This window comes from Egretta garzetta, unplaced genomic scaffold, assembly GCF_000687185.1.
Source record: "Egretta garzetta isolate BGI_Z169 unplaced genomic scaffold, ASM68718v1 scaffold395, whole genome shotgun sequence".
Taxonomy (NCBI): Eukaryota; Metazoa; Chordata; class Aves; order Pelecaniformes; family Ardeidae; genus Egretta; species Egretta garzetta.
In genome coordinates, this window is record NW_009259794.1 from 167,821 (window position 1) to 180,710 (window position 12,890).

The 12,890-nt window shown below is 42.1% G+C and overlaps 1 protein-coding gene across 1 annotated transcript in view; it reads left to right on the forward strand.

The window, feature by feature from the left end:
• The window catches only part of GALNS (galactosamine (N-acetyl)-6-sulfatase), a 62,688-nt gene that overhangs the window by 12,316 nt on the left and 37,482 nt on the right, over positions 1-12,890 (forward strand). Inside the window, exons 3-9 of the mRNA XM_009639666.2 lie at positions 3,917-4,040; positions 5,280-5,354; positions 6,416-6,518; positions 9,391-9,534; positions 11,490-11,556; positions 11,673-11,800; positions 12,614-12,753. Of these exons, the coding sequence (XP_009637961.1) occupies positions 3,917-4,040; positions 5,280-5,354; positions 6,416-6,518; positions 9,391-9,534; positions 11,490-11,556; positions 11,673-11,800; positions 12,614-12,753 (781 nt within the window). The remainder of the gene's footprint in view (positions 1-3,916; positions 4,041-5,279; positions 5,355-6,415; positions 6,519-9,390; positions 9,535-11,489; positions 11,557-11,672; positions 11,801-12,613; positions 12,754-12,890) is intronic.

Genomic DNA, 12,890 nt, shown 5'->3' on the forward strand with positions numbered 1-12,890 from the left:
GTGGTTGTCACCGGGCTGAGAGCGGGGTGCCGGGGCTGGCAGAGAGGCTCCCGTGGTGGCCCACCCCTCTCCCAGGCCCTGGCAACGGGTGCTCGGTGGGTTTGAGCAGCGGTGCCTTGGCAGCAGGGCTGCTGTCAGAAACGTTCTGCCCATGCCTGGGAAATTTGCTTGTGGTGGGCACACAGCACGTCAGAGATGCCATGGGGGTCGTCCCCAAGCTCGCAGGAGTGTTGTGGCGCATGGGCTAGGTCTGAAGCTGTGCTGGTGCAGAGGCCTTTAGAGGTTTCATCAAGCTGGCTCCCTGTGAGCCTTATCCTGCAAATTACTCTTTTTGGGCATCCTCCTAAGTGCACATCAGGGGCCATTTTTGGCCCTGGCAAGACCTGTGTTTTGAGAGCCTCGAGCATTTATTTGCATCTCTGTGCTCCCTAGAGCTCTGTCTTGCTGACTCCTGCGGAGCAGAGCGCTCCCTGATGTGCACGATCCTCCCTGGGCTGCAGTTTCCAGGTTCACACATCATCCTTTCCAGGTGGCATGGCCTCCGTGTTCATCTGTGTGCTACATCTATTCCCTTTGTTGGTAGCCAGCGCCTGTGGGATAGCATGTGAATGGGGTCTGTGCCATTACTCATGGTCAGAGGGCTTCAGCACAGTGATTCAGGTGCAGCTCACGGGTTGATGAGATGATCTGGAAAAATTTGATTGAAATAAGCAGGAATATTTGAATACATTTGTGAGTACTTACTCTGAAAGCCGTCATGCTCGGTGGCTTCCTTTCTTGAGTTCTTTCCAGATTTTGTGTAAAAAGTTGTGAAGAAATGAAAGCAAAGCCCAGGCCCTGCGTACCCCTGCCCTGCCCCAGGTGACCTGTGCTAGAGATGCTGTGCACAAACCTCTCGTTATTCCTTGTGTGTAGATGTCCTAAACTGAAATATAAACTCCTTAAATTTTAGTTTTTATAGGACTGGAGTTTCACATTCTAACAAGATCTTCCTCCAAAGCACAATACTTCAGAATTGCTTAGTCCTTCCTCTGCGACTTCCCATCATCACATCTACTGAAATGCTCTGTGAGGATAGGATTCTTCACATTTTGTTTTAAAGTTTCTTTTCTTTTGAGAGTGAATAATGCATAAAGCAGAAATGTGTGTAGGAAAAGGCACAGCCACTGTGTGCAAGTTTGACAGAACAGCAATTGGACTTGCATTTGTGTTGCATGTAATGCAAAGAACAGCCAGTATATCGATATAACTTTTCAAAATATAGGAAGTTGTAAAGTTTTTGGGTTTTGGCAGTACAATTTCTCCCTGCTGGAAGACACACAAAACCTAGCAAGTATTGCACGAGGCTGGGCTCACAGTCATCTAGAACCCTGTTACTCCTCCCTTTCTCTCCTGAGAAAGGATATCTGGTATTTTTAGGGTGGGTATGCAAAAGAATCTGAAACTTAACAAAGTAACAGGTCATTTGGGAAACTTTAAGCTGTGTTGCTTTTCAGTTTGGTTTCTAATCTATATTGCCCCTAGGTATTAGACAGACCTTTCCTGGAGTATTCTTCCTTCCTGGGGGTAATCTCCATACACCAAAGTGGTTATTTGAATTAGTGAGGAGGTATTCCGTGTTAACAGCAGTAGCATCAGTGTGGCTATAGAGAACAAGACATTGAAGTTGCTGTTTCTGGAGATGTTGTGTCACTAACAGAATGGACTCCAGTGGGTATCTCAGCTGGTTACACAAGGAAAACAAATTAAGCTTCTCCGATCTATAAAGTCAAGCCCATATGCAAGTGTTTTGGATTAGGTGCTCTACACACCTACGTATCTTATCTATCATAAGTCTAATCATCTTATCTATCAGTCCGTTCATAATGACTCAGCAATTAACTCCACAGTCCTTGGCAAAGGATTCCACCGGCTGGTAAATGTTGAAAAACAGGGTGCCTTGGTGATAAGGTGCATCTACAAGTGTAGGCAAAGAAACTCCAATACATTTCAGGAAATGTTTTAGAAACCCAAACTTGCCTCCTGAAAAGCTAAACAAGAAGAAAACTAACTCTGCAAATTTTTGTTCTCTGAACTGGGGGACTTAACTCTCATTAAAGAGCAGAAATAATCAGAGATTTGCTTCCAGGTAAAACTTTTTCGTTTTTGCACCCTGTTGCGGTCTTAGCCATGTGGGTAAGGAAATATATTCATTTCCAACACATTCAAGTTGCTGCCATCTTCCTGTTTTGCTTCATTTCTGGTATTTTCATGTCACATTTCAGATGGGTTTGTGGTAGAAATGAGTTGTGTGCCATCTTAAGCTACTTGAAAAGCTAATGAGGGTGGGTACGTGACTCCAAGGGTGGGCAAGCTCTTATCGCCTGTTTGGCTCTGTTCTGCCAATTCAACATGACTGTTGTTTTCATAGTGCTTCTACACTCCTGTACAAGATAATTACCTTGTAAGCCTAGTTTTTCTGGCCAGTTGAGCCTCCGGCAGTCCACCTCAATTTTCCATTGAGGAGTATTTTCCCCCCAAGCTGGCATTTGTAATTTTGAAGATGAAAGCTCGTTGGGACAGTGATTATCCCACTCTAGAAGCGTTGGTATGGCAGGAGACATGATGAGGCACAGATCCTGACTGGAGCTTCTGTGAACTATTTATTTATTTAATATGCTGTTCATTAAAAATACATCTCCATGGTCTTTTTCCTTTGATCCTTCAGTAACTTCTGTGACTCTGTCACTGTGTGTGAATTAGAGCAACACGATATTCTTTTTTTCTTTCTTTGATGATAAAGATACTGAAGAATCAAGAACTCGGGGGTGATCCCGTTGAATCCATTTTAATTCCGCATCCTAGTGTTAGGTGGTACCATTTAATTGCTCCTTGCTCAAACCTCAACAGCCACCTCTGCAGCTCTCCAACAATTTTCTTTTCCAAACTGCACCACTGCAGTGTAAATGTTAGACTCTCAAATGGGACCAGACAGATGGTTTTCTAAAGATCTTGATACATTATGCCCTCCGTATCAGTTGCTCACCTGATACGCATCTGTATTAAAGAAAGCTATTGCCTTTTTTAAAGCATAATATAATCTCCAGCAACTGTGGTGCCTAATTGCTCATTAAGTTGTTCCCTTCTAGAACCTTCTGTTTTAAGTCGCTTACTTTTATTTGTATTATTATCAGTAATAGTTTTCAGCAATGAACGGAGACAGTGTGATGGTAATTTTACAGTCCTCCTGGCGTGTGACCTCTCTGGATTGGGAGGAGGACGCAGGGTGAAACCGCTGTCTTGCAAATCAGCAGAGGGACACACGGTGCCCCTGGCAGGTTTCTCTCCTGAGCTTGCTTTTAAAATAAACACTTTTTCTCTCTTTTCCTGCAGCACTGCCTTTGAGTGTAGACCTTTTCCTTCCATTTCTAGTTACGTATACACAGATGGATAGATAGATTGATGCAGCAGGCTGAGATGGAGTCGTGGGGTCAATGGTCCAACACAAAGACGCATAGCCAGGGACTGAGGGGTCAGACTTTGCAGCTGTACAACACTGAGCATATCATGTGTAATTTCCTTTTCCTCCTTGGTATGTGTGCACTTGCCGGTCTTCAGGCACTCGAGGAAGAGTGAAGGCGTTAGGGCTCTTACCCAGTTCTGCTACAAGTGTTTTAATGCCTGTTAGCAAGTCATTTAATCTCACCTGTGCCTCGGTTTCCCATTTTGCCAGTGAAAACTGCAATAGTTCCTTGTTTCACAGGGATGGGGAAGATAATTTTTATCACATTTGTGAAGTGCTCCCTAAATAAGGAGATGAGTACTATAAAGATTCAGAAATGAAGGGATACAATAAAAATGTTATGTGGGCCCAGAAGCGTTGTTGTTGTGGAGGAGTAAAAGTACTTTTACGTCTTTTGGTGTGTTCTGTTTACAGATGGGTTGGGGTGATTTGGGAGCTTTCGGAGAGCCTTCTAAGGAAACTCCTAACTTAGACCAGATGGCTTCGGAGGGGATGCTTTTCCTGGATTTTTATACTGCCAACCCCCTTTGTTCTCCGTGTAAGTAAACTTGAGTTTTAAACTAGCATATAAACATGCCACCTTCTGAGAAGATTGGGACGTTTGCCAGCATCTGACATGAACTAACAACCAAACCAGCGATTAGCCTCAGGGCAGAGTTTGGATTTGGTGCTTTGATCTTGCATTTTGCTCCCTTTTTATTTACGTTTTGATTGGAAACCCTACAATCTTCAGTTCATACAAAGCAGTGTTTTAGCGATCAAATCAGGCCATCTGAAGGATTTTTTTAAACATTCTGGTTTAGCATTCTAGCCTCAGTCGATGCATTGTTTTCATCTTTCTTATTTTGGGATAAACAAAGCAGTATCTAAATTGTTGCTGAACATAGATTGTACGTAGTTTGTCTGATTCCATTGGCTTTGGTGAGACTTTCATGCAAGGAATGGCACCAGGTTGTGTACTGCTTTTGACCCTGGTGGCTTGCAAGATTCTTGGGGAAGTGACAAGAGATAAAAGGAACGTTTGGGTCTGGGAGACATGGATATTTTTATCCTATTGGTTTTTCTGTGGGGTGGTGGTTTTTTTTTTTCCTTTCTTTTTTCCTTGAACCTAATTGGCAGCCAAGCAATGAAACAAAAATGAGGAACGGGGGCTTTTTATTTGGGCTTTCATTTTGGATATAACTTGTCAGGGTGCTGATGACGTCTTTGCTCAGAAAAGGCATTTAAACTATGCTGAAGTCCTGCTAAGGCCAGTGGTGGTGCTGCATATGGTTAAAGTTAAACATCTGTTTAAATGTTTCCTGCAGTCAGGACCTGACTTTTATTGTCAAATCTGGACAGCTCTTTCTTCACTGTTACATGACTTTTGTTCCGGTAAGCTTGAAAACTTAGCCTTAAGCATGTAATTGGTTTGTGTTACAATTTCCTCATGCATATATACGTCAGGTGTTCCTTTTAGAATTACAGAGATAGAAGGGCTGCTACATTGACTATTGAAAGTAATTTCTCTTCAGCAGTGGGTAATTTAATAGAGGGGCCAGATTTTAGTTGGGTTTGTCCTGGAATAACTCAAATGGTGTCATATCAGAACCTGGCTATCTCCATGGCTCACTGGAGAGGGGAGTCACTGCCTGTTCTAATGTGAGTGATCTTAGTAGCTGGCTGTGGCAAAAGGACAGTGACATGCTTCAGTCAGTGCACCGTCCTCAGCCTTAATTTGATAACATTAATATTAAGAATGTACATAAAATAAAACCGGTTTTGTGGTTATTTGCAGCAAGAGCAGCGCTGTTGACGGGCCGTCTCCCAGTGAGGAATGGTTTTTACACCACGAATGCACATGCCAGAAACGGTATGGCCTTCATTCCTGATTTGCCTTCCTCTCTTGATTTCCCTTTGTGCTTTGTAGGAAGTTTTGCTTTGAACAAAGGCTTGGCTCCGTGATCTTCCCTTATGGATCTTCCAGAGTGGCACAAACAGATTACCATGTAAACTGCTGGTAATAAGCCTGAAATTTATTGCTTCCTCCTCATCAAGCAGAAAACCTCCTCAGGTTAAAAGACGTAAACAAGGCTGGTTGATCCATTTGCTTCTGCTGGCTGAGAAGTGTTTCCTCTGGGCAGTCTAATTGGTGTCTGGTAAAAGAAAGTCACATGGGGTGTATGTTAAGACCCAGAGTAAAGAACAAGCCCTTACAGTTTTATTCAGCAGCCGGTTTTCTAACCGTTTCAACTTTGGCATTTTTATAGCACTGTTGTGCCCGCGGTGCTTCCAGGGGAGATAACCAGTTCGTAACATTTCTGGGTTGATTTTGGTTGCAGGGTGACAGATACCACGTGAGACCATGCGTGCGTGGGCAAGAGTTGACAGCTACGTACCGATTCACGCTGTGTAGCAGCAAGCAAGCTCGGCTGTCTCTGTCCTAGCCAAAGTCACAACTTAGATTCTCAAGGGCCAGAGAGCTGTGGACTGTGAGCAAGATATCATTTCTTTCAGTTCTTGCAGTCTGAGCAAGTTTATCAATCATTTGATTTAGGAAAAAAAAATGCCTTCATTTTAGTAAATATAAAGCAAATTTGCAGAAGTAAAGGCAACTGCAGTGCGCTCCTAAAGTCCTTGCTTTCTTTATGACACCCCCTTTCAAGGGTCTCGTCTTCATTCTGTGATGGCAGCCCCCTTTATTATTGGTAGTGGTGTGCGAGCGGGTGGAGATTTCTATTTAATCTCTCCTCTGAATCAGTTTGTGCTCTTCATCTCATGGCCTGGGAGGACTTCCAAAGGGTGATTATTGCTGGGACTTCAAACTAATTGCTACTTCTGATCCAGTGATAATGCTTCTAATGATGGGTGGCCATGAGCTGTTTGCTCTAATGTTTGTAAGAGTCAGAGATATTTTTTGTTTGTTTTACACAGCATACACACCACAGGATATAGTAGGAGGAATCCCAGATTCTGAATTACTGCTTCCAGAGTTGCTGAAGAAAGCTGGCTACGTCAATAAGATCATTGGCAAATGGTAAAGTTATTTTAAGATCTCTTGCTTTGAGATTTCAGTATGTGTGTGTATGTATTGTGAAGGAGCAGAACAACCACCAGAACTGCAGGAGAAAAAGTGTTTTGAAGCTCAGATGTCCAACTTCTGAAATCCGTGAGGGATCTTCCCCCCTGCTGTGATCAATTTCCGAATTAAGTGGTACCATTACAAGTACATACATATATCTTCATACAAAGAGTTGAAGAGGTTTTTATGTGTGTGTGTATATATATATTTGTAAACCCTTCAACTCTTTGTGCTTTCATCCATGTATCTCACAATTTAATCAAAAAACACCAGAATGTTCTGTTGGAACTTGCCTTGAGCATCTACATGCTTTTTATCTTTGGCACTGCTATATGTTGGGCTTTTTTGTTGATAGAATAGACTAAATTGTGAAAGCATTTTTTTTTGGGGGGGGGGGGAGTGGTGGTTAGAAGTGTATGGTATAGAAATAGCGATGCAGGGCTATATTGAAGATTGTTCATCAAGTGTAGAAGGTCAGGGTGGATAGGAATAGGCTTGATCGGGATAGTTGATACCAGGGGCTTTAAAAGACCTAAAGGGCTGATCCAATACTCTGTGAATATTGTCCTTTGCCTTTATAGACTTTCATGGAAATGATAATCTTTGTAGAGGATACAGAAGAACTTCTGAAAACCAAGGGTTTGTGATGTCTGCAAGGAATTGGAAGGGAAAAGCCTGAAAGATATTCAGATCAAACAAGCACGGTGGCATTAACAGCGTAATAGTTGGAACTGGTGCATTTGTAACATTTGAATTTCAAATGTGCTTGTGGGCTGTAATGGAATCCCATGGGGTCTGGGGATCTCTGAACAGTTGATTCACAGTTTGGAACAGTGTTGTAATAAATAAATGCATAAATAGCAACTTCAAAACTACATAGACACCAGAGGAGTACTGCTTGGTTAACAGGGTAATTGTTAATGAAGAGACTTCGGACAGGAGTAGTACTGGGGGGATAGCGCTTAGGAAAATAATGGGATACAATTTATTTAACAGGTCCGTTAACAAGTTAGAGAAGAATGAGTCTGAATTGTGGTCGGATTCACCGGTGTTGCTGAAATTGGAAAGAAAGCAAACTAACCTAAGACAGTGAATTATTTATTACCACAAATGTAAACAGCAGAGTGGCCATGAAGAATTGGATCAGTGGGCTGAATGCAATAAGATGCAGTTCAGTGCTAATAAATGTAAATTCATACACCCAGGGAAAAGAAATAAACAACGCAAATACAGATTGGTTCCAGGCAGTTCTCTGGAAAACAGCAAATCTGGAAGGACCGGCAGCTGTTAGGAAGAAGCAGACTAAATATGAATGTGCAGTGCACTATCGTCGTGCACCCAAGAACGGTAACCCTGCACAGGACTAGGGAGTGATACTGTGCAGCAGCAATCGCTATCATTTGTGCACACCACCTGCTTCCTAGAAAGCTGTAAAGAAATGCAAAGTACAGTAGATAAATTGGAGTTTCATCCTAGCCACGCATAGAATTTTAGTGCTTTTAAAATTTTTTAAGTTTTCCAGCAGAAGATGTTTATATCCTTTCAATATCCCTTCTAAAATCTTTTCAGGGTTTCCTGTGATAGTAAGATCCACGCTTTAATTATATGTTTGCAAGTCAAGTATTTTCCATGACCGGTTTAGGATTTGTTGCATTTCATTAAATCTCTCTCTATTTTTTGTGTTGCGAGAGGGAGAGAATAATCAGCATCCCAGTAATTATTTGATACCTTTTTCAAGTCTCTTCTTCTGTAAGTTCTCTTAGGGCTTTCTTAGAATAAAATATTTTTTTTCATGTGCCCTGTGGTAGAAACAGCCAGGAATAGCTTTGTATTATCATGTGTATAAATGAGGAAGGGGTAGAATCCTGCAGGTCAGACTTGCAGTTTCAGTTACATCACCAAGATATGATCATAGCTGGAATGATGGTTATTTTCTGTTACAACTTATTTTGGAATAGCTGAGAATAACACTGTGGACCATTTTACTTCAGATAATGCATTTTATGCCCCTTATGTTCAGTAAGTGTGCAGAGGGTGATGGCACAAAATGGACAGGTTGCAGATGCAGGCTTGTGAGTGGAAGCTGGAATGATTAAATAAACATTAAGCTACAAAGACCTCCTTTAGAGACTGGGAGAGGATGGGTGTTCTGTGTATTCAAGATAATATAGATGAAGGAAATGGAGAATTTGCAGTCTACATGTCGGAGATTAGAGTGGAGCTTCATCTTAAGTTAAGGATGGAGAATTTTCAAGCTGCACAGTAGAATGGAGCCGTCATCAGGAGTAGCTAAACATGTTTTATGTTCACATGTGAATGTAAAGGACTCATTTACATGCAGGTGTCTCTGTACCGTTTTGGCAGCATGAATGCTCCATGAAGGGAATGCACATATAATGGTACTTTTCATGAGCTTTACCTTGTGTTTTTACTGCTTAGTGGTATAAAAGTGACTTGTCATAGATCAGAATCCTTAAGTAAAACATTATGTGTGTCTTTGCAATGGCGTTGGGCAGCGTAGTCCATCAGTACAGGTCATCGAGACAGCATGAGAGAAGACACCAAGAGAAGGAAGGAAATGATGGAAAACAAAGATTGGGCAGTAGACTAAAATGGGATATACGTAAGCACTGGAGTGAGTCTGCATGGATGCGCTTGCAACAAGTATGAGAAAGCTCAAGATACTGCTCTGCAGTCATTTATTTCATTAAAATGCTTGAAGTTTTTCTTCTTAGGCAAAAATTGTTTTCTTGCATTCCATTCTGATGAGATTATTATTTGCTTCTTTGCAGTAGAATTTTAACTCATCTGTTTCTTTTGTTCCTAGGCATCTGGGTCACAGGCCCCAGTTCCACCCCCTGAAGCATGGGTTTGATGAATGGTTTGGGTCCCCGAACTGCCATTTTGGACCTTTTGATAACAGAGCGCTCCCCAATATTCCTGTGTACAGGGACTGGGAAATGATTGGCAGGTAATTCAGCTACTTGCCTGGTAATGTTATTTTCTTTGCTTTCCCTGCTGACATTACAGTACTGGAAGATAAGTGCTAGTGTAGCAAACCCATTTCAGTGAAAAGGGGTCGGCAAAAACAGCAGCTGCTCCAGAATCAGAGTTACAGGCTCGGTTGGATGGGCGGTGATCTACAGGTACTTCACCCTCTACAGAGGACTCTTATGGCGTGTCAAGCATTGGGAATATCCTGCCTCATATATGATCCAAGATGCTTACTACGGATTGCCTTGAGTGTCCCACAGTTCAGCAGTAAGCCAGTGCAGGAAAGATGCTTGTAAAAGTTAATGAGACACGTGAACCTTGGGATGTGTTTCCCAACCTGACCTTCTGGGTCAGGCCCAAGGCCCATTTAATCCCTTATACTCTGCAATGACCACTGGTAGTGACCGCTTACAGAAAGGGTATAAGAAAACAGATACGTGGAATGGTCCTTCTCTTGTATGGCTGTCCACCTTCCTAAACTGAAGGTTGTGTCCAGATCTTTAATAGCTACTGACTTAACTTTTGTGAACAAGTCTTGTCTCTTTTCTAAGCCCATTCGTATTTCTGGACTCTACAACATCTTTGCCAGGATCTCATCTCTTGCTTTGCCCTCATACTTTTGAACAGGATTTGCCCTCTAGTCTGGGGTTGGCCAATATCCAGCCTTACAAGGCCTGGGTGGTGGTCTGCATTGGAGCTAAAATGGAATTAAGGGAAAGCCTTGTGGGAGAACGCACGAGGCAGACAGAGACAGGAAGGTAAAGATTAACTGTCCAGAAGTATGTGCATTTCTAGGAGAGGAAGCGAGGATAGTCCGTCCTGGGGGAACGGTTCTGAAGGCAATGCTGGCAGCAAAGGGTACTCAAGCACTGTTACTTGGGCAGTGCCTGCGGCTTCTCAGTTGTGATTGTGTCACGCTCAGTTTTCCAGTTAAAGCTGAGACAACACAGGCCTGCTTCTACAGTGCTGATGCCCCTTAGAGACTCAGCGTGGTAGTTGACCACTAAACTTTATTCTAAACTCCTAAACTACTCTTTGCAGGAATCCTGTCTCCCTCATCTCTACCTTACCATCTAAATTTAAAGTTGAAGCTTGTAAAATACGAAGCTAGATGTTTGATTCTGAGGATTAATAAAGGTCTGAGTACCCAGGCCAACCCACATGTTGTGTGTGGACCATCTAGGGATGTGCCTGCTCTACAGTGCCTCCCTCCCAGAGATGTTTGCTTATCCCGTTGCGCCCTAAAGGCTTCCTGTGATGATTTCATTCCACTACTTCTCTTGGAAGCTGGTTCCATTCTGTACTGAAAGACCTCTTTATTCCTTCTCTTCCTGTTTGTAATAATCTTTTGTCTGTTTGCATAACACCATTCTATGCTCCATGTCGGCAGTCTGTGCCATTCTTGTCCATTCACTTTTGAGCCTGGTATCATCTTACTTCGCTTGCTGTTATTCTCCTGAGGACTGCCACCCACCCTTCTTTGCTTAATTGGTGTCTAAAGATACTTCAAACATAACGTTTTCAAAGCAGCCCAAGTTCTGTTCTCAGGATTGCTCTACCTCACTGCAAGTTGTTGTGTACTTTTGAAAATTTTACTCGCCTATCAAACAGCTCTCTATTGGAAGAGTAGTGACATGGGATCTTTAAGCATACTACCCCTATTCTAATAGCTTAACAGTGAAAGGTTGGTGGCTCAGGTGTGTCCAAAACTTGCAGTCATCGTTAATTTGGATCTAGCTGTTTCACTGCTTTCTCCCATAAGAAAAAATATGGTGACATTCTTTTTAATATCTGAAGAGAGTTTGCTGAGTAGCAACTGTGACCTGTTTGTCACCTACTTACACAGTAAGTAAAGGGGGGGAGAATGCCTTTTTATATTGTGTATTCCTTAGGATTGATCTTTTTTTCCTCTCTGATTCATTTTATCTTAAGGTATTATGAAGATTTCAAAATTGATCTGAAGACGGGTGAAGCCAACTTGACTCAGATCTACCTACAGGTACTGTATATTTTAATACTGGTTTCTAAGCCACAGTGACTTTATGCTTCTTTTTTTGGAGAGATTTAGATGGCAGAGGATGATTCCATTAAATTAATTTTTATTGTTGTTTACAGGAAGCTCTCGATTTTATTAGCAAGCAGCAGGCCAGCCAGCAGCCATTCTTTTTATACTGGGCAATTGATGCTACCCACGCTCCTGTTTATGCCTCCAAACATTTCCTGGGCACTAGTCAGAGAGGACTGTAAGTCTTGTTTTTGTGGGTGTTGGTTTGGTTGGGGTTTTTTTAATTAATACCTCATGCTGCAGAAACAGAAAACCTAAGCAGCGTTTATTAAATCCAAGTGTATAGATCATTTGTCAAAAGTGTATGTGTGTGCTGGAATACATTAGTTAGTGAGAACTTTGCTTGGATTGTTCTTTAATAATTTTGCTATAATCTGAAATGAAGATCATGTGACTAAAATGGGGGTGAAGGAGGAGTCTAAGCTCCTTTGCCAGTTGTGTGAGTAATGAAGTGCTGTATGTGGCACAGATGATTTTTTGGAAGGCTTTTGTATGATTAGTGCCTGTTTTAAAAGCCCATAACTCAGACCAGTGAGTAGAAAAGCATGCATGAAAAACACAATTTGCAGGAGGCAAAGAGCTCTGTAGATATTGTGAGCCTGGCTTCTGAGGGTGCACTTTCAAACCAGCATCCATGAGCAAAACTATGTTATTAGCTTCAAGTCTATGGCAAAGTGGCTTTGCCTATATTTAGGAACTTTGTAGCTGAATTTATATTAGTTGCTGGTTTCTGCCCAAGAGTGGCTCACATCTGAACACATTCTGACTCTTAAATACCCAAGAGAGGTTGCACTCTGCAGGTAGGAGACACTGTTTTGCAGTGACAATGGAAAACTTTATTCCAGTACCTGATGCACAAAAGATGTATTCCTCTCTGCAGCGCAGGTATAACTTACGTCCACTAAAAGCATTGTGGCTGATTGCAACGCATTACATGTGACACTTTGTCTCTTTTGCTGCCTTTAACGTTTTGCATCTACTTTTGCCTCAGATATGGTGATGCTGTGCGAGAAATTGATGATAGCATCGGAAAAATTCTAAAACATCTTCAGAATCTGGGTATCAGTGGGAACACTTTTGTCTTTTTCACCTCTGATAATGGAGCTGCTCTCATTTCAGCTCCTAAACAAGGTGAGTCTCAGATGAATAAACCTGGCCTGGGGTTGTGAAATCAAAGCTTAAATCTCCATGTCTGGGGGGAAAAAAAAAAAAAAAAAAAAACCTGGAAATGGGGTTTTCCTTCCCCACGTTGGGGAAAGCCCCAAAAA